The sequence below is a fragment of the Coregonus clupeaformis genome, chromosome 3 (genome assembly GCF_020615455.1).
Source record: "Coregonus clupeaformis isolate EN_2021a chromosome 3, ASM2061545v1, whole genome shotgun sequence".
NCBI lineage: Eukaryota > Metazoa > Chordata > Actinopteri > Salmoniformes > Salmonidae > Coregonus > Coregonus clupeaformis.
In genome coordinates, this window is record NC_059194.1 from 25236923 (window position 1) to 25258365 (window position 21443).

Genomic DNA, 21443 nt, shown 5'->3' on the forward strand with positions numbered 1-21443 from the left:
CTCTTTAATTTGACACTCAAACGTTCACCAATTTTTTTTTTTATTTAACTAGGCAAGTCAGTTAAGAACAAATTCTTATTTACAATGACGGCCTACACCGGCCAAACCCGGCCAATTGTGCGCCGCCCTATGGGACTCCCAATCACCGCCGGTTGTGATACAGCCTGGAATCGAACCAGGGGGTCTGTAGTAACGCCTCAAGCGCTCAAGCACTCAAGCACTGAGATGCAGTGCCTTAGACCGCTGCGCCACTCGGGAGCAATAGTCCCGGTGTGTCGGTGTACTGTCATAAATATTAGGTTTTAGACTGGTTACTTTAAAATTGGCATTGTTTTACAGTGACATTCAAAAATATGTATTTGTGTCCAGGAAGATCTGTGAAGAAAATTCATTTCAGTATGATAATTTTTTTCAAGAATATTGGTACCAATCTAGAAAATAATAAAAATGCCCTATGTATTCTATGCAAAACGTTTAATTTCAATGTTTAAGATCAGCCTAAATCACCATGGTATGGTGTGTTTATTTAAACAATAATCTGACCGTGTGCACAATAACTACAATTCCTAGTAGTTAGTAGTTACCTCAACTAGCCGGTGCCCCCCGCACATTGACTCTGCACCGGTACCCCCCTGTATATATAGCCTCCCTACTGTTATTTTATTTTACTTCTGCTCTTTTTTTCTCAACACTTTTTTGTTGTTTTATTCTACTTTTTTTGTTTAAAATAAATGCACTGTTGGTTAAGGGCTGTTAGTAAGCATTTCACTGTAATGTCTGCACCTGTTGTATTCGGCGCATGTGGCCAATACATTTTGATTTGATTTGATTTGATTTAGTGTATTTTAGAGTATAACTTTGTTTGGGAGTGTTTAGCGAATGCAGCGCGTGATGTAAGCAGAATAATAATATACAGTAGAGATATACCTATGTACAGCAAAAATATACATCTGGTCTGATTTAAACTCCTATAAGTCTTTATTCTGGAAACATTTGTATTATTATTTTTTACAATAGAATAGGCCGTCCTGTAAATGTGTAAGCCTTTAAAATGATAAACAGTCGTTCTCTTCATTGATAATATTTCAATCCCATTTTGTCAGTATGATTATTGTTTCACACTTGTTTAATTTTGGCACAATTGTTTCATTCTCTTCTGCAATTGGTCAAAGCAAACGCCGGTAAATACTTGGGGAAAGAGGATTGCGTTTCCTCTGTTTCGATTGGCTGCGGAACAAGAACCTTCGCAATTTTATAGTCTCGAGATCAGCCGCAGCTGAAACCGAAAATGTCGGATCCCACGGTTGCAGATACTCGCCGATTAAACTCTAAACCGCAGGATCTCACAGATGCGTATGGCCCCCCAAGCAATTTTCTTGAAATCGACGTTTATGACCCACAAACGATTGGAGTCGGCCGGAACCGATTCACCACCTATGAAGTGCGAATGCGGGTGAGTGTTCTAGGTCGGTACTAGCTTGCAGTATTGAAATCGAGGCCGGTGATATTGGCAGGGCCTAGTTTAGGTGACGCTAGTATGATGAGGGAACATGGGTGGGACGGTTTTTCGAGAGAGACTCGACTTTTTGCTGTTCAAATGCTTAGCCTTTCACTTCTTTGTCATTTCAAATAATCGTTTCATCCAAATTCCTGATGCAGTCGTTGCTAATATGGCTACCACCAATATCAAATAGCCAGTATGTGAAAGGACTGTCTTGTTAGTTTGGGTAGCAGTGTTTCTGCCAGATAACATACTGACTAGCATGGGATATATGTCTTTTATTCTACTTTGTTGAATTCTGTACGATGAATAGGCTTTTTCTCCAACCCAGAATAAAAGCCTGCACACCCTGGGATTCACCAGGACCAATATTGGAGAATACTGGGCCAGCTAACACTGTAGTTATGAGATAGGCAACCATACATTGGGGTGTTAAACCATCATGGTATTAGAAAGATCTGTTTGTACATGGGCTAGTCTCTTAAATCCCAGACCTAGGACATGCTGGAACAGAGAGAACATGGGCTGAGGGATATACAAAACTTGCACAGTGTGTACTGTATACCCTTACTTACTACTACAAACCTCAATGTATTAATGCAACAATTTCATATACACTCAACTCTGCATTTCCCTACTCCCTAAAGATGTGGTTGCATTATGAACCATCCATTATCACTAGACACAGCACAACACACCAGTGTCACAAAACTGAACAGTGGTTTTCACAGATTGAGATAAAATGCTGATCAAATTATACATTAGTGAGGGGTTCTGGTGTAAGCTCTGATGTCTGGCCACGTCACTGGACATGTATATGCTGTACTGGAAATGGATTGTAGTGATTTAATATATTTTTTCACATGCAGACAAATCTTCCCATCTTCAAACTTAAGGACTCTGTTGTGCGAAGAAGGTACAGTGATTTTGAGTGGCTGAAGAATGAGCTGGAGAGAGACAGTAAGGTAGGTTCACACACTGCATAACTACTTGCCTGCATGTCTGACCAGTATAATACTAATCAAAACAGAAATGTTTAATACATTTTTGTAGTTGGAATTAGTCTGTTTATATGTGACTAAGTAACTAATTTACTGATAAGTTGTGTGCTTTCTAAAGATTGTGGTGCCCCCTCTCCCTGGGAAAGCTTTAAAGAGACAGCTTCCCTTCCGAGGAGATGAGGGTATCTTTGAGGAGTCCTTCATTGAAGAACGGAGGGTAGGCTTGGAGCAGTTCATCAACAGGTGTGTATCGTTTCTGTCTATAGTATTTCTCTCTGTATGGCTGTGTCTCCATTTCAGGTCATTATCAAATTAACTCCCAGCCATCTGCCTTTGACGCCACTAATAATCAATTATGATTTCTAGGTAACTGAAACCTGCTTCTCTCTCCTCTATCACCAGACTTGCAGGTCATCCCCTGGCCCAGAATGAGCGCTGTCTTCACATGTTCCTTCAGGATGAGTCCATTGACCGGAACTACATTCCTGGAAAAGTACGCAAGTAGGATTGGCATGGTTGGGGTTCCGACTGGGTGGGTGTGGTGAAGATGCCGGTGGCAGTAGGTAGGATGGGCTGGCTGCTCCATAGCGGTTTCCATCCATCTCTCCCAGGAAGGGAATAGTATTTTATTTTTACACCAACAAATATAAATATTGTGTGTGTACAGTGCATTCGGAAAGAATTCAGACCCCTTGACTTTTTCCACATTTTGTTACGTTAAAGCATTATTCTAAAACTGATTAAATCAAAAATTTTATTCATTAATCTACACACAATAGCCCAAAATGACAAAGCGAAAACAGGTTTTTAGACATTTTTGCAAATTTATTAAAAATACCTTATTGACATAAATATTCAGACCCTTTGCGATGAGACTCGAAATTGAGCTCAGGTGCATCCTGTTTCCATTGATTATCATTGAGATGTTTCTACAACTTGATTGGAGTCCACCTGTGGTAAATTCAATTGATTGGACATGATTTGGAAAGGCACACACCTGTCTATATAAGGTCCCACAGTTGACAGTGCATGTCAGAGCGAAAGCCATGAGGTCGAAGGAATTATCCGTAGACCTCAGAGACAGGATTGTGTCGAGGCACAGATTTACATTTACGTCATTTAGCAGACGCTCTTATCCAGAGCGACTTACAAATTGGTGCATTCAACTTATGATAGCCAGTGGGACAACCACTTTTTTTTAGGGGGGGGGGGGTAGAAAGATTACTTTTATACTATTCCAGGTATTCCTTAAAGAGGTAGGGTTTCAAGTGTCTCCTTAAGGTGGTCAGTGACTCCGCTGTCCTGGCGTCATGGGGGAGCTTGTTCCACCATTGGGGTGCCAGAGCAGCGAATAGCTTTGACTGGGCTGAGCAGGAACTGTGCTTCTGTAGAGGTAGGTGGGCTAGAAGGCCAGAGGTGGATGAACGTAGTGCCCTCATTTGGGTGTAGGGTCTGATCAGAGCCTGAAGGTAAGGAGGTGCCGTTCCCCTCACAGCTCCGTAAGCAAGCACCATGGTCTTGTAGTAGATGCGAGCCTCAACTGGAAGCCAGTGGAGTGTGCGGAGGAGCGGGGTGACATGAGAGAACTTGGGAAGGTTGAACACCAGATGGGCTGTAGCGTTCTGGAATAAGTTGTAGGGGTTTAATGGCACAGGCAGGGAGCCCAGCCAACAGCGAGTTGCAGTAATCCAGAAGGGAGATGACAAGTGCCTGGATTAGGACCTGTGCCGCTTTCTGTGTAAGGTAGGGTCGTACTCTGTGAATGTTGTAGAGCATGAACCTGCAGTATCGGGTCACCACTTTGATGTTAGCGGAGAACGACAGGGTGTTGTCCAGGGTCACGCCAAGGTTCTTTGCACTCTGGGAGGAGGACACACTGGATTTGTCAACCGTGATGGCAAGATCATGGAGCAGGCAGTCCTTCCCCGGGAGGAAGAGCCGCTCCGTCTTGCCGAGGTTCAGCTTGAGGTGGTGATCCGACATCCACACTGATATGTCTGCCAGACATGCAGAGATGCGATTCGCCACCTGGTTATCAGAAGGGGGAAAGGAGAAAATTAATTGTGTGTCGTCTGCATAGCAATGATAGGAGAGACCATGTGAGGATATGACAGATCCAAGTGACTTGGTGTATAGAGAGAATAGGAGCGGGCCTAGAACTGAGCCCTTGGGGACACCAGTGGTGAGAGCACGTGGTGCGGAGACAGATTCTCGCCATGCCACCTGGTAGGAGCGACCTGTCAGGTAGGACGCAATCCAAGAGTGAGCAGCGCCGGAGATGTCCAACGCGGAGAGGAGGATCTGATGGTTCACAGTATCAAAGGCAGCAGATAGGTCTAGAAGGATAAGAGCAGAGGAGAGAGAGTTAGCTTTAGCAGTGCGGAGAGCCTCTGTGACAAAGAGAAGAGCAGTCTCAGTTGAATGACCAGTCTTGAAACCTGACTGGTTTGGATCAAGAAGGTCATTCTGAAAAAGATCACAGGAGAGTTTGCTAGAGACGGCACGCTCAAGAGTTTTGGAGAGAAAAGAAAGAAGGGATACTGGTCTGTAGTTGTTGACATCGGAGGGTTCGAGTGTAGGTTTTTTGAGGAGGGGTGCAACTCTCGCTCTCTTGAAGATGGAAGGGACAATGCCAGCGGTCAAGGATGAGTTGATGAGCGGGGTGAGGTAAGGGAGAAGGTCTCCGGAAATGGTCTGGAGAAGAGAGGAGGGGATAGGGTCAATCGGGCAGGTTGTTGGGCGGCTGGCCGTCACAAGTCGCAAAATTTCACCTGGAGAGAGAGGGGAGAAAGAAGTCAAAGCATAGGGTAGGGCAGTGTGAGCAGGACCAGCGGTGTCATTTGACTTAATAAATGAGGATCGGATGTCGTCAACCTTATTTTCAAAATGGTTGACGAAGTCATCCACAGAGAGGGAGGAGGAGGATTAAGCAGGGAGGAGAAGGTGGTAAAGAGCTTCCTAGGGTTAGAGGCAGAGGCTTGACATTTAGAGTGGTAGAAAGTGGCTTTAGCAGCAGAAACAGAGGAAGAGAATGTAGAGAGGAGGGAGTGAAAAGATGACAGGTCCGCAGGGAGTCTAGTTTTCCTCCATTTCCGCTCGGCTGCCCGGAGCCCTGTTCTGTGAGCTCGCAATGAGTCGTCAAGCCACGGAGCAGGAGGGGAGGACCGAGCCGGCCGGGAGGATAGGGGACATAGAGAGGCAAAAGATGCAGAAAGGCAGGAGAGGAGGGTTGAGTAGGCAGAATCAGGAGATCGGAGGGAGAAGGATTTAGCAGAGGGAAGAGATGATAGGATGGAAGAGGAGAGAGTAGCGGGAGAGAGAGAGCGAAGGTTGCGACGGCACATTACCATCTGTCGAGGGGCAGAGTGAGCAGTGTTGGAGGAGAGCGAGAGAGAAAATGATACAAAGTAGTGGTCGGAGACTTGGTGGGGAGTTGCAGTGAGATTAGTAGAAGAACAGCATCTAGTAAAGATGAGGTCAAGCGTATTGCCTGCCTTGTGAGTAGGGGGGGACGGTGAGAGGGTGTGGTCAAAAGAGGAAAGGAGTGGAAAGATCTGGGGAAGGGTACCAAAACATTTCTGCAGCATTGAAGGTCCCCAAGAACACAGTGGCCTCCATCATTCTTCAATGGAATAAGTTTGGAACCACCAAGACTTTTACTAGAGCTGGCCGCCCGGCCAAACTGCGCAATCAGGGGAGAAGGGCCTTGGTCAGGGAGGTGACCAAAAACCCGATGGTCACTCTGACAGAGCTCCAGAGTTTCTCTGTGGAGATCGGAGAACCTTCCAGAAGGACAACCATCTCTGCAACGCTCCACTTATCAGGCCTTTATGGTAGAGTGGCCAGATGGAAGCCACTCCTCAGTAAAAGGCACATGACAGCCTGCTTGGAGTTTGCCAAGAGGCACCTAAAGGACTCAGACCATGAAAAACCAAGATTTAACTCTTTGGCCTGAATGCCAAGCGTCACGTCTTGAGGAAACCTGGCACCATCCCTACGGTGAAGGTTGGGGGTGGCAGCATCATGCTGTGGGGATGATATTCAGCGGCAGGGACTGGGAGACTAGTCAGGATCAAGGGAAAGATGAACGGAGCAAAGTACAGAGAGCTCCTTGATGAAAACCTGCTCAGGACCTCAGACTGGGGTGAAGGTTCACCTTCCAACAGGACAACAACACTAAGCACACAGCCAAGACAACGCAGAAGTGGCTTCGGAACAAGTCTCTGAATGTCCTTGAGTGGCCCAGCCAGAGCCCGCACTTGAACCTGATCGAACATCTCTGGAGAGACCTGAAAATAGATGTGCAGCAACGCTCCCCATCCAACCTGACAGAGCTTGAGAGGATCTGCAGAGAAGAATGGGAGAAACTCCCCAAATACAGGTGTGCCATGCCCAAGAAGACTCAAGGCTGTAATCGCTGCCAAAGGTGCTTCAACAAAGTACTGAGTAAAGCGTCAGAATACTTATGTAAAAGTGATATTTCAGTTGTATTTTTTAAATAAATTTGCTAAAATTTATATAAACCTGTTTTTGCTTTGTCATTATGGAGTATTGTGTGTAGATTGATGAAGAAAAAAAAACAATTTTATCAATTTTAGAAATAAGGCTGTAACGTAACAATGTGGAAAAAGTCAAGGGGTCTGAATACTTCTGAATGCTGTGTGTTTGTACATACATACATACATACATACATACACTACCAGTCAAAAGTTAGGTTTTCACTTTATTTTTTCTTACTTTTTTACATACAAAACTATGAAATAACACATGGAATCATATAGTAACCCAAAAAGTGTTAAACAAATCAAAATAGATTTGAGATTCTTCAAATAGCCACCCTTTGCCTTGATGACAGCTTTGCACACTCTTGGCATTCTCTCAACCAGCTTCATGAGGTAGTCACCTGGAATGCATTTCAATTAACAGGTGTGCCTTCTTAAAAGTTAATTTGTGGAATTTCTTTCCTTCTTCATGCATTTGAGCCAATCAGTTGTGTTGTGACAAGGTATACAGAAGATAGCCCTTTTTGGTAAAAGACAAAGTCCATATTAAGGCAAGAACATCTCAAATAAGCAAATAGAAACGACAGTCCATTATTTTAAGACATGAAGGAAAGTCAATATGGAATATTTCAAGAACAGTGCAGTCGCAAAAACCATCAAGCGCTATGATGAAACTGGCTCTCATGAGGACTGCCACAGGAATGGAAGACCCAGAGTTACCTCTGCTGCAGAGGATAAGTTCATTAGTTACCAGCCTCAGAAATTGCAGCCCAAATAAATGCTTCACAGAGTTCAAGTCAGACACATCTCAACATCAACTGTTCAGAGCTGGTCCTCACTACATATTCGTCGCCAAACCCACTGGCTCCAGGCCATCTATAAATCACTGCTAGGCAAATCCCAGCCTTATCTTAGCTCATTGGTCACCATAGCAACACCCACCCGTAGTATGCGCTCCAGCAGGTATATCTCACTGGTCATCCCCAAAGCCAACACCTCCTTTGGCCGCCATTCCTTCCAGTTCTCTGCTGCCAATGACTGGAACAAATTGCAAAAATCTCTGAAACTGGAGACACTTATCTCCCTCACTAACTTTAAGCATCAGTTGTCAGAGCACCTTACCGATCACTGCACCTGTACACAGCCCATCTGAAATTAGCCCGCCCAACTACCTCATCCCTATATTGTTATTTATTTTGCTCATTTGTACCCCAGTATCTCTATTTGCACATCATCTCTTGCATATCTATCATTCCGGTGTTAATACTAATTGTAATTATTTTGCACTATAGCCTATTTATTGCCTTACCTCCATAACTTGCTACATTTGCACACACTGTATATATATTTTCTGTTGTATTTTTGACTTTATGTTTTGTTTTACCCCATATGTAACTCTGTGTTGTTGTTTTTATCGCACTGCTTTGCTTTATCTTGGCCAGGTCGCAGTTGTAAATGAGAACTTGTTCTCAACTGGCTTACCTGGTTAAATAAAGGTGAAAAAAAAAAAAAAGAGGGGACTGTGTGAATCAGGCCTTCATGGTCAAATTGCTGCAAAGAAACCACTACTAAAGGACACCAATAAGAAGAGGAGACCTGCTTGGGCCAAGAAACACGAGCAATGGGCATTAGACTGGTGGAAATGTGGTGAACGGAGGATCTCCGCATGTGTATTTCCCACCGTAACGCATGGAGGAGGAGGTGTTATGGTGTGGGGGGGCTTTGCTGGTGACACTGTCTGTGATTGATTTAGAATTCAAGGCACACTTAACCAGCATAGCTACCACAGCATTCTGCAGTGATACACCATCCCATCTGGTTTGGGCTTAGTGGGACTATGATTTGTTTTTCAACAGGACAATGACCCAACACACCTCCAGGCTGTGTAAGGGCTATTTGACCAAGAAGGAGAGTGATGGAGTGCTACATCAGATGACCTGGTCTCCACAATCACCCGAGCTCAACCCAATTGAGATGGTTTGGGATGAGTTGGACCGCAGACTGAAGGAAAAGCAGCCAACAAGTGCTCAGCATATGTGGGAACTGTTGGAAAAGCATTCCAGGTGAAGCTGGTTGAGAGAATGCCAAGAGTGTGCAAAGCTGTCATCAAGGCAAATGGTGGCTACTTTGAAGAATCTCAAATATAAAATATATTTGAATTTGTTTAACACTTTTTTTTTTTTGGTGGTTACTACATGATTCCATATTTGTTTTCATAGTTTTGATGTTTTCACTATTATTCTACAATGTAGAAAATAGTCAAAATAAAGAAAAACCCTTGAATGAGTAGGTGTGTCCAAACTTTTGACTGGTAGTGTGTGTATATGCATGTATGTATGTATGCATGTATGCATGCATGCATGTATGTATGTATGCATGCATGCATACAGTGAGGGGAAAAAAGTATTTGATCCCCTGCTGATTTTGTGCGTTTGCCCACTGACAAAGAAATGATCAGTCTATCATTTTAATGGTAGGTTTATTTGAACAGTGAGAGACAGAATAACAACAAAAAAATCCAGAAAAACGCATGTCATAAATGTTATAAATTGATTTGCATTTTAATGAGGGAAATAAGTATTTGACCCCCTCTCAATCAGAAATATTTCTGGCTCCCAGGTGTCTTTTATACAGGTAACGAGCTGAGATTAGGAGCGTAACGAGCTGAGATTAGGAGCACACTCTTAAAGGGAGTGCTCCTAATCTGTCATGACACATGTCCACAGAAGCAATCAATCAATCAGATTCCAAACTCTCCACCATAGCCAAGACCAAAGAGCTCTCCGAGGATGTCAGGGTCAAGATTGTAGACCTACACAACGCTGGAATGGGCTACAAGACCATCGCCAAGCAGCTTGGTGAGAAGGTAACAACAGTTGGTGCGATTATTCGCAAATGGAAGAAACACAAAAGAACTGTCAATCTCCCTCGGCCTGGGGCTCCATGCAAGATCTCACCTCGTGGAGTTGCAATGATCATGAGAACGGTGAGGAATCAGCCCAGAACTACACGGGAGGATCTTGTCAATGATCTCAAGGCAGCTGGGACCATAGTCACCAAGAAAACAATTGGTAACACACTACGCTGTGAAGGACTGAAATCCTGCAGTGCCTGCAAGGTCCCCCTGCTCAAGAAAGCACATATACAGGCCCGTCTGAAGTTTGCCAGTGAACATCTGAATGATTCAGAGGAGAACTGGGTGAAAGTGTTGTGGTCAGATGAGACCAAAATCGAGCTCTTTGGCATCAACTCAACTCGCCGTGTTTGGAGGAGGAGGAATGCTGCCTATGACCCCAAGAACACCATCCCCACTGTCAAACATGGAGGTGGAAACATTATGCTTTGGGGGTGTTTTTCTGCTATGGGGACAGGACAACTTCACCGCATCAAAGGGACGATGGACGGGGCCATGTACCGTCAAATCTTGGGTGAGAACCTCCTTCCCTCAGCCAGGGCATTGAAAATGGGTCGTGTATGGGTATTCCAGCATGACAATGACCCAAAACACACGGCCAAGGCAACAAAGGAGTGGCTCAAGAAGAAGCACATTAAGGTCCTGGAGTGGCCTAGCCAGTCTCCAGACCTTAATCCCATAGAAAATCTGTGGAGGGAGCTGAAGGTTTGAGTTGCCAAAAGTCAGCCTCGAAACCATAATGACTTGGAGAAGATCTGCAAAGAGGAGTGGGACAGAATCCCTCCTGAGATGTGTGCAAACCTGGTGGCCAACTACAAGAAACATCTGACCTCTGTGATTGCCAACAAGGGTTTTGCCTCCAAGTACTAAGTAATGTTTTGCAGAGGGGTCAAATACTTATTTCACTCATTAAAATGCAAATCAATTTATGACATTTTTGACATGTGTTTTTCTGGATTTTGTTGTTGTTATTCTGTCTCTCACTGTTCAAATAAACCTACCATTAAAATTATAGACTGATCATGTCTTTGTCAGTGGGCACATGTACAAAATCAGCAAGGGATCAAATACTTTATTCCCTCACTGTATGTGTGTATATACAGTGGGGGGGAAAAAGTATTTAGTCAGCCACCAGTTGTGCAAGTTCTCCCACTTAAAAAGATGAGAGAGGCCTGTAATTTTCATCATAGGTACACATCAACTATGACAGACAAAATGAGGAAAGAAAATCCAGAAAATCACATTGTAGGATTTTTAATGAATTTATTTGCAAATTATGGTGGAAAATAAGTATTTGGTCAATAACAAAAGTTTCTCAATACTTTGTTATATACCCTTTGTTGGCAATGACACAGGTCAAACGTTTTCTGTAAGTCTTCACAAGGTTTTCACACACTGTTGCTGGTATTTTGGCCCATTCCTCCATGCAGCTCTCCTCTAGAGCAGTGATGTTTTGGGGCTGTTGCTGGGCAACACAGACTTTCAACTCCCTCCAAAGATGTTCTATGGGGTTGAGATCTGGAGACTGGCTAGGCCACTCCAGGACCTTGAAATGCTTCTTACGAAGCCACTCCTTCGTTGCCCGGGCGGTGTGTTTGGGATCATTGTCATGCTGAAAGACCCAGCCACGTTTCATCTTCAATGCTCTTGCTGATGGAAGGAGGTTTTCACTCAAAATCTCACAATACATGGCCCCATTCATTCTTTCCTTTACACGGATCAGTCGTCCTGGTCCCTTTGCAGAAAAACAGCCCCAAAGCATGATTTTTCCACCCCCATGCTTCACAGTAGGTATGGTGTTCTTTGTATGCAACTCAGCATTCTTTGTCCTCCAAACACGACGAGTTGAGTTTTTACCAAAAAGTTTTATATATTGGTTTCATCTGACCATATGACATTCTCCCAATCCTCTTCTGGATCATCCAAATGCACTCTAGCAAACTTCAGACGGGCCTGGACATGTACTGGCTTAAGCAGGGGGACACGTCTGGCACTGCAGGATTTGAGTCCCTGGCGGCGTAGTGTGTTACTGATGGTAGGCTTTGTTACTTTGGTCCCAGCTCTCTGCAGGTCATTCACTAGGTCCCCCCGTGTGGTTCTGGGATTTTTGCTCACCGTTCTTGTGATAATTTTGACCCCACGGGGTGAGATCTTGCGTGGAGCCCCAGATCGAGGGAGATTATCAGTGGTCTTGTATGTCTTCCATTTCCTAATAATTGTTCCCACAGTTGATTTCTTCAAACCAAGCTGCTTACCTATTGCAGATTCAGTCTTCCCAGCCTGGTGCAGGTCTACAATTTTGTTTCTGGTGTCCTTTGACAGCTCTTTGGTCTTGGCCATAGTGGAGTTTGGAGTGTGACTGTTTGAGGTTGTGGACAGGTGTCTTTTATCCTGATAACAAGTTCAAACAGGTGCCATTAATACAGGTAACGAGTGGAGGACAGAGGAGTTTCTTAAAGAAGAAGTTACAGGTCTGTGAGAGCCAGAAATCTTGCTTGTTTGTAGGTGACCAAATACATATTTTCCACCATAATTTGCAAATAAATTCATAAAAAATCCTACAATGTGATTTTCTGTTGTTTTTTTTAACTCATTTTGTCTGTCATAGTTGACGTGTACCTATGATGAAAATTACAGGCCTCTCATCTTTTTAAGTGGTAGAACTTGCACAATTGGTGGCTGACTAAATACTTTTTTCCCCACTGTGTGTGTGTGTGTGTGTGTGTGTGTGTGTGTGTGTGTGTGTGTGTGTATATATAATAATAGAGAGAGGTCTATATCTATCCAAAAGTATGTGGACACCTGCTTGTCGAACATCTCATTCAAAAATCATGGACATTAATATGGAATTGGTCCCCCCTTTTGCTGCAATAACAGCCTCCACTCTTCTGGGAAGGCTTTCCACTAGATGTCTGAACATTGCTGCGGGGACTTGCTTCCATTTAGCCACGAGCATTAGTGAGGTCGGGCACTGATGTTAGGTGGTTATGCCTGGCTCACAGTCGGCGTTCCAATTCATCCCAAAGGTGTTCGATGGGGTTGAGCTCAGGGCTCTGTGCAGGCCAGTCAAATTACTCCACACAGATCGATAAACCATTTCTGTATGGACCTCGCTTTGTGCATGGGGGCATTGTCATGCTGAAACAGGAAAGGGCCTTCCCCAAACTGTTGCCCTGAAGTTGGAAGCACAGAATCGTCTAAAATGTCATTGTATGCTGTAGCGTTACAATTTCCCTTCACTGAAACTAAGGGTCCTAGCCCGAACCAGAGTATGGGAGCGGAGTTGAGCGGTTGGAAATCCGCTCATGGAGCGGTGCTTGTGCTCCGGCGCTCCACGTCCTTTCCAACCTCCGCTAAAAACCGCTCTGCGCTCACAGGAAAAAAAACTGCAACTCCAAATTCGCTCAATTCTTTAAATTCACAATTTAACCAACACCCATCTATTTTGTGACTACCTGGGCCAAACCGTATGATTTGAATGAATATGATATTTGAATAAACATGAAAAGGTGAATGTAAGAAGCGCACATCATTTCAAATAGGCTACATGTCCTATTAAACAGCATATAAACACTCTAAATAGGTCAGGAGCCAGATGGCGAGCCTAAGAAGGAACGAAAATGAATTATGTTCGGCTATATTATTTCAAGGCTATAGCCGACAAAGAAATACACTGAAGCATTTGCGAGTGCGACACACTAGGCTGGCAGGGACATAAAGGGCTCAGCATTTAAACAACATTTTGTTGTATTAAATCATTATAGTCTATCAATTGCTCATATAGGCTGTGACTTAGAATTTCAATGCAAATTTCAATGAAAAAATGAATTTTTTAAATTCATTTTTAGAAACACGAGTTTGGCCAGTCTGTGGCTTCAGACTGGTGATGGTGCCTGGAGAGAATATCCTCTCCACAGTTGCAGAGCTCCTGGGGACGCTATACACCCTTTTGACCACTCTTGCCAGATGCAGAGTTGTTAAAATTTATTTTTCTATAAGTAGGCCTAAGGTTTCTTTTGGCAAAATAACCCAATCAAAAGCTCCTTGAACGTGGGAATATGCCAGGCATATTGGGCCAAAGTCAATTATGGCCTATTTGTATAGATAATAGAACAAAAATCAACGAAACATTTAAGAGATCTGATTTTTAGTTTATAAATACTTTGCTACAATGACACACTTAATTATCTACCCACCTTGTTCACGTAGTAAGTACACCATCATGCTTTCGGGATATGTGTCTTTTCAGATTCCACAGTGATTCTTTAGTTGTGGACAATACATCACCCCACTCCCTCTCTTGCTCTTGGTCCTCATCATTGTAAGTCACTTTGATTTTGCACCTGTGTGTTTTATCAGTTTCTTTATGAAAATATTTAGCGAACTCCATGACAGTAGCTAAAGCAAGGGGGTTTAGCAGCACACAAGTAGACTACAAATGAATGCTGGGCCGGGCATGCCCTGAGCTCATAAAGTGAGCGCTACTGGAGCGAAATTGGTGCGGGCGAGAAGGCTGAAACTCCAGCCTTTGGGAATCTCACTCCACGCTCCAGTCAAATTGTGCACGCTCCGCTCCCATACTCTGGCCCAAACCATGAAAAACAACCCCAGACCATTATTCCTCCTCCATCAAACTTTACAGTTGACACTATGCATTCGGGCAGGTAGCGTTCTCTCAGCATCCGCCAAACCCATATTCGTCCGTCGGCCTGCCAGATGGTGAAGCGTGATTCATCACGCCAGAGAACACGCTTCCACTGCTCCAGAGTCCAATGGCACGCACGCTTTAAGCCACTCCAGCCGACGCTTGGCATTGCGCATGGTGATCTATGGCTTGTGTGCAACTGCTCAGCCATGGAAACCCATTTCATGAAGCTCCTGACGAACAGTTATTGTGCCGACGTTGCTCCCAGAGGCAGGTTGCAACTCCGTAGTGAGGACAGACCATTTTTACGCGCTTCTGCACTCGGTGGTCCCGTTCTGTGAGCTTGTGTGGCCTACCACTTCATGGCTGAGCCATTGTTGCTCCTAGACGTTTCCACTTCACAATACCAGCACTTACAGTTGACCGGGTCAGCTCTAGCAGGGCAGAAATGTAACTAACGGACTTGTTGGAAAGGTGGAGTCCTATGACGGTGCCACGTTGAAAGTCATTGAGCTCCTCAGTAGGCCATTCTACAGCCAATGTTTGTCTATGGAGATTGCATGGCTGTGTGCTTGATTTTATACACCTGTCAGCAACGGGTGTGGCTGAAATAGCCGAATCCACTAATTTGAAGGGGTGGCCACATACTTTTGTGTATATATAGTGTGTGTGTATATGTGTACACACAAGTATGACCTCGGCTTTCAAGTCTTGATTTGTATCTATATTTTACTAATTTCATGCTTACTTGAAGCATAATCGTGTGGAATTATAAGATAATTATGCATAACATAATGCATGATATCTATTCATGTGTAAATGTGTCTGATTGTTTCTCATCAATTAAAATGTAAAAATGAAGAAATACTGTATGTAGCAGGGGGATGAAAGGATTGTTCTCAAATGTCAGAGATTACATTTTGCAGTGGTTTAAGGAACCTGAAAACACTGTTCTCTGTATCACAGGTTCTTGTGTCTTACAATGTCTTTCCCCTTTTCTTAGGTGTGAATAAAGTAAGTTTGGTTATGCTTTTTATACGTATTAATACCATTGTGATAATCCCCCGGAAAGCTTTTGCATGTATCACATGGTAAATTCAGTTTTGGTATAGCGGGTTACCAATGATACATCCATGCATTTACACACAAACATCTGTCTTCGCTTCGCCTCTACTTTCTCAATCAGCACTTGTCCGTAACCTTCTCCTTTGTTCATTTTCCCTGAGTAAATGCAAGTGTAACTGTTGGCATGATATGGTTGCATGCGTGGTGTAATCTTCAAAGTTCATATTTAGTAGAGATAAGTTACTTACTTCCCCCTTTGACTCAAACCAGTCATGCAGGCTTTCAAGGGGACACTAAGTGAGACCTAGAGGGCAGTATCTAACATACTGTATATCATGTAGACTTCTTCATTGTTATGCTAACTGTTGTTGGTATTTTTTTAATGACATATTACATGTAATTACGTTGAAGTACCAGTGTACATCATCTGCTCATCTCCAGCACCCTAAAGTCTGCTTCTGATACAGTACACTGATACTGGTAACACAATTGCTCTATGAATCATTGACTCTAGTTTTTCAATCATAATTTTTTTTTTTTTTTAAAGAGGCTCGATTTCAAACGGACCGTGCTTTGGCTTTTTAATTGGTCAAATGGAACATACCCCTAAAATCATATAACTTTTTATTATTCTATGATAGATTGTTAACCCAGCAATAGAATCAGAGCCTAGAACTAACCTACACACACCTACCCTACCCATTTTTCCTAGTAGTTACTATGTTATAGAACATTACTGTTCTACAAGTAAAGTCTATGTGCCTTTTGTTTAAACTTTAATGTCTTGGTCTACATAAAGTTCAGCAAGGCTATAAAGGAGACTGTAGAAATGGCAACTAATGTTCAGATGCTAATGAGGCCATAAATGACCTGTGAATTGTTTTCCTTTCTAAAGCAGCCCAGGGATGAAAAATTGTCTACTCTGCCCCCCACCCCTACACCTCCTGGCTGTTTGGCTTTATCATTAGAGCCCGCGCTTCCTCTTCCACAGGGGGCCTCCTCTCACATCCTCCTTAACAACTGCATCTCTGTCGGAACGCTCTGTAAATACTATGTACATATATACATATCTTATTTGTAATCTATGTCGGGGGAAGCTGTCAGGATACTTGCATGAAGAGCATTTAACTTGTAGCAGAAGTTTGAGTGGAGAAGGTGATTTCATGAAACGAGTTAGTTAGCTACCTTGGGTAAACCTTTTGGAACAATAATATTTTCTAGTAGACTTGAGGCTTAGTCAGTAAGGGTAATGATTTGGTAATGGTTAACAACAAATTAGAAAATACTGAGTTGTTTCAGTAACACAGGATTGCTTCCTAACTCATGAATTCTGCTTGGCGAAATATAATTTGGTGTAGATTTCTCATGTGAAAATGACAAAGCCTCTGAATACTTATTCCAGAGCCACCAGTTTCTTAGTTATAGAGATTGATCTCTAGATTTTCAAAGGGAAACCTGGCCTACCTGACTCGCCAACACAAAGAAAATCATTCTATTACGTTCCATAATTTTATTTTATTTTTTATATGTACTTGACAACTCATTAGTAAGTCTTGATAGAGGAATGATTCCACAGTATAATTTTATTTTCGCCAAGAGTTATGATTGAGTCTTAGGGGACAAATATTCATACCACCTCAATGGTCATCAAAGATTCCATGGCACTTGCTGCAATAGTAGGGATGTTAACCCTGATCTCTTCTTGGGAAAACTCCCAACCTAGCTTCTCACCACCATGGCCACATAATCATTCTAAACCTCTCTTCTCTACTGCAATACTATTGTAGGTTGTTGTTGTTTTAACTTGTGAAATAAAGGTTGATCGATAACAACTAGAATGTCCAGCAGGATACCTATTTTACACTTGCTGATACAGGGTTGTTTAATGTGTGGGGTGAGGCTGATTGTACAAAGGCCGGCCCTCTCAATCTGATTGCTCTGCAGCCCTGTCAATCACCCTTCACACCTCTGTTCATTCAACCAATTAGGGCGCTTGGATGGGAGAAGAAGCAAGTATTGCCCAATGACCATAGAGAATGATAGAGGCCTCTAGTGGCCAAAAGGTCATATTAGCATGGGCAGCGCCATTGAGGCCTTCCATCATTTTAATGTCTGGGTGGGACTTCCAACTTCATTGGCTGATCCCTCCTGGTGATCTTGTTGGAGTCAAGTCCAAACGTGTCCTCAGGAGTGATCAGCCAATCGTGAAGAAGAAAATGGACTACTTCAGAATGGAGATGGCATCAATGGAACTGCCCATGCTGAAAGACACTAACAAAGATGAGTCCTCTATCTATGGTAATGACGGACTCCACCATGCAGTGTTTGTCCATCAAACCTAACCACACAACCATAAAGAACTATCTCTAATGGAAACAGCTGTGTGCGGTGTTGACAAGACAAGTGATCAGTATGGGCCTTAACATCTAACCGGACAGCACTATAGTGAGCAAACCAAAAGCAATCAGCATTAAATGTATATGCACAGCCAACCGCTCAGACAAGCTCCAACCAGCCGTTTTGTCATGGTCCTAGTTCTCGCCGGATTTAGCGACCAACAATTATTTTCATTGATGCAGCCGGACATTTTTGTAATCAAGCACCAAAGACAGTCCCTGCTGCCCTGTGATTGTGCCATGCCTTCCTGAAACATCCTCGGCCTCACCACAACAAAACTGATGGCTACTCGCCAACCATTTCATTGGGGTTTTATGTTCATGTGTATTTGACCGCCATTCAAATACATAAAGGCTGATTGTTGCTTCCTCTTTATTTTTTACATTATTGACCACAATGTAATGTTAGTTTATTAAACCGCTGTGAAAATCTATCAATGCTGGTTTTGTCATTTAACAAATTATTATGTTATTATGGCCCAATCTCTATTACCAATTTAGTGGAAATTACTTTCCCCAATTAGTAGTCTTTCAATTATCAAGACCTACCATTGGTCAAGAAGAGAAAGAGAAAAGGCAAGGAAGCGACCAGACTAGAGGGAGAGAGCCTAGCCCAATATGGCTGCGTTTGGACAGGTGGCCCATTTCTGATATTTTTTCTGAAAAAGATCTGATGTGATTGGTCAATATACCAATTAGTGGAAGAAATATACAAATTGGGCTTCCTGTGTAAACGCAACCTCTTGACTAATTATTTAATTAATGAGACAAAGTCTAAAGGCGTCTGCATTCATAGGTTCGGTTTGCTCCTAGCAGAACTCAGCTAGGCGAAGCGACCGTCTGTGCTCTCATACTCCCTAAAAACCTTTGCTTGAAAAACAAGAAAAAAGCAGAAATATTGTTGTTTGTTCCTCTTGAGCCACCGTAGGAACAACATAGCCAGAAACACTTCCTTAAAATAGCCTGAATTAATCTAAAGTTAGTCAAGAAATCTTTCTTTCATTTCAGGTCTTAGTCACGCAATTTTACATCTAGCTAAGATGTCTGGTGCACTATTTCTTAAGTGAAATGTGCATGAAAACTAGTTGTCTCTCATTAAGGACGACAAACACTTTATGTTCCCAGTCTTACTAGAAGTAGAACTTATGACCAATCACCAATGAAGGGGTGTAGTCTTCCGCTACCGAACTCGACTTGCCTCAAGAAAAAATGTGCACCAACAAAGACCAAAACGAACAAAATTGTCAGAATATATGCCCGAACTGTTTAGACTGGGAAGCATATGGTAAGCTTAATGCTGCGTTCACGTGCTAGTCTAAACTAGGACATTTATACACACTTGCCACGTTCAACGAATCAGCAAGTCGGAAATTTCCGAGTTCCCACTAGCATGTGAATGTGACATGATCCAATAACTACCTGCTAACAGCATGTGTACCGTGTCCCAAGCTACATCCATAATCGTTCAGATTGGAGAATCACCGTTTGCGTCGCAGAGCAGTGACCAGAGCATCACAATTGTGATGTATTATGGGTAAATTGGGACTGACTGATCTATAAATAATATTGAGTAGTTATTTATGATGCAGGGTGATTTGTAGATCAGTCAGTTTCGACTCGTTTTTAAAGTCTGCTACAATGTTGAAGCGCCCATTAAATCCAGTGTTTTTAGAGGCTACCTCCCCGAATCAAAACAAAACATGGGTTCCATGTTGTATTCTCACTTTTTGCACGCGCACCGGTCTGTGTTTCACACCTGTTTGTCTAGCTAATCAGCCTTGCAATGAGGGCACCATGCTGCCCCAGAGGGGAAGTAGAGGAAACGTGCGTGCAAATGCTAGAACAAAACATTGCCATCCATATTAGATTTTGATTTGGGGAGGGGGTAGCATCTAAAAACTGGATTTAATAGTTGCTTGTTCTCTGCTCAGCGACACAAACGGCGATTATCCAATCGGAACCTTGTACTGATTATGGTTGTAGCTTCGGATGTGGTGGGACACATGCTGCTAGCAGGTACAGGCATTGGACCATGACTTATCTTGCTCGCTGTCGCTATGGAATGCCCTTTGACTAAGTCTTATTAATGAAATAATTAATCAGAGGTCTAATATAGGCCGTCATTGTAAATAAGAATTTGTTCTTAACTGACTTGCCTAGTTAAATGTTAAATAAAATATTAATACAATTGGGCTAGAAAAGAGACATACCTGGTGTAATAGCATTCAAGTAATATTCCTAAATATTTTTCTCAAGGAATTTTATGAATCTATCTACTACAATGTAGTAGATAAAAAAAGACAGACAATTGTGGTGGAAATTCAACACCAGGGACACCTGAAGTCAATCTTAAATTAATTACTCTTTGTCAGCTAGCTGGAGAGGTTCCAACAAACTTAATGCACCTTAGTGAATGTCTGTCAGGAGCTCCGCTGGGGCAGTCTCAGCAGTTTGTTATATATACGGCTATACACAGACAAGTTATATTTGCATGATTTAGCATATATTAATTCATCATTAACGGTGGCTCGCACGTGACTGACCAATACCTCACGAGGCTCTCTCTCTCTCCAAGTTGAGACCTTGAAACTGAGATACCTTGGTTGTTCCCATAGCAATATTCTGGGCGTACTGCCAAGTTGAGGATCAGTGATAGTGAGGATTCCTCTGTACACGATCAGTCAGTCACCTGAATTTGATCTAGGGCACATGTAACTCCATACCCCGGAAAAAACACACCAAAGAACCTGGAGGCAGGTGCCTGAGTGTAAGTGATGTCAGCCAGAGACCTCTTATCTCTTCTCATTCCAGGAGGTTTGTAGTTTCTAAACAGAGCCTTCAGACTCTTATCATAGTTTGGAACAGTTCTCATAGCTGTCACCACAAACCCAACAGTACAACTACCTCCCCAGTTCAGCGGAAGGCTATAGTAAGCCATTTTTTCCACACAACCAATAGGTGCCATTTGGGGCTCCTCAAAGGGATAAGAACATTATAGACTGAATTACCAGAAGTAACATTACCAGGTTCCCCAGTGTCGGCATTGTTAACAATTAACTTACAGGTATTGGACTCGTTGTAATACATTGTACGATTACATTCTAGTTCACCCAAATGATTACTTCATTCTCCTCTAATACACCAAGGGGCTGTCACTCCTGCTACTGAGATGGGTGGGAGTAAAGTATTATCTGGCCTAGCAAATGACGGTGGGCCTATGTGGTTGTATAATGCAGAAAACGTCATGAGGTCAGGGTTACGTGGCATCTCTACTAGAAATGGTAAGTCCATTTGTAAAGTCAGATTTACCCCTATGGGAACTCCCACAAGTGGTAAACCTGCTACTACCTTAACTGGCCCCAACCCACACACCCAACACTCTTATTGTCCAGATGTAAGATTAGCAACCATTTCTGCTC

The 21443-nt window shown here is 43.0% G+C and overlaps 1 protein-coding gene across 4 annotated transcripts; it reads left to right on the forward strand.

Annotated features, from left to right (window-relative positions):
* The first annotated feature begins 1231 nt into the window (after positions 1–1231).
* On the forward strand, positions 1232–18458 carry LOC121542781 (sorting nexin-12). Of its 4 annotated transcripts, none has more exons than XM_041852340.1 (6): positions 1232–1453; positions 2371–2466; positions 2621–2745; positions 2905–2995; positions 15567–15577; positions 16524–18458. In XM_041852340.1, exons 1-5 carry the CDS (start codon positions 1289–1291, stop codon positions 15570–15572), a joined length of 483 nt encoding a protein of 160 aa, XP_041708274.1. In that variant the 5' UTR covers positions 1232–1288; the 3' UTR covers positions 15573–15577; positions 16524–18458. The 4 variants fall into 4 exon arrangements, with proteins under 4 accessions (XP_041708274.1, XP_041708265.1, XP_041708258.1 ...); XM_041852331.1 differs by having other exon boundaries at positions 16527–18458; XM_041852324.1 differs by lacking the exons at positions 15567–15577; positions 16524–18458 and having other exon boundaries at positions 2905–3007.
* Positions 18459–21443: the final 2985 nt, after the last annotated feature.

Coding starts and splice junctions, on each gene's coding strand:
- LOC121542781 (XM_041852324.1), top strand. CDS start 1,289: ATGTCGGATCCCACGGTTGCAGATACTCGCCGATTAAACTCTAAACCG. Junction 1,454..2,370: donor CCTATGAAGTGCGAATGCGG/GTGAGTGTTCTA, acceptor TTTCACATGCAG/ACAAATCTTCCCATCTTCAA. Junction 2,467..2,620: donor AGCTGGAGAGAGACAGTAAG/GTAGGTTCACAC, acceptor TGCTTTCTAAAG/ATTGTGGTGCCCCCTCTCCC.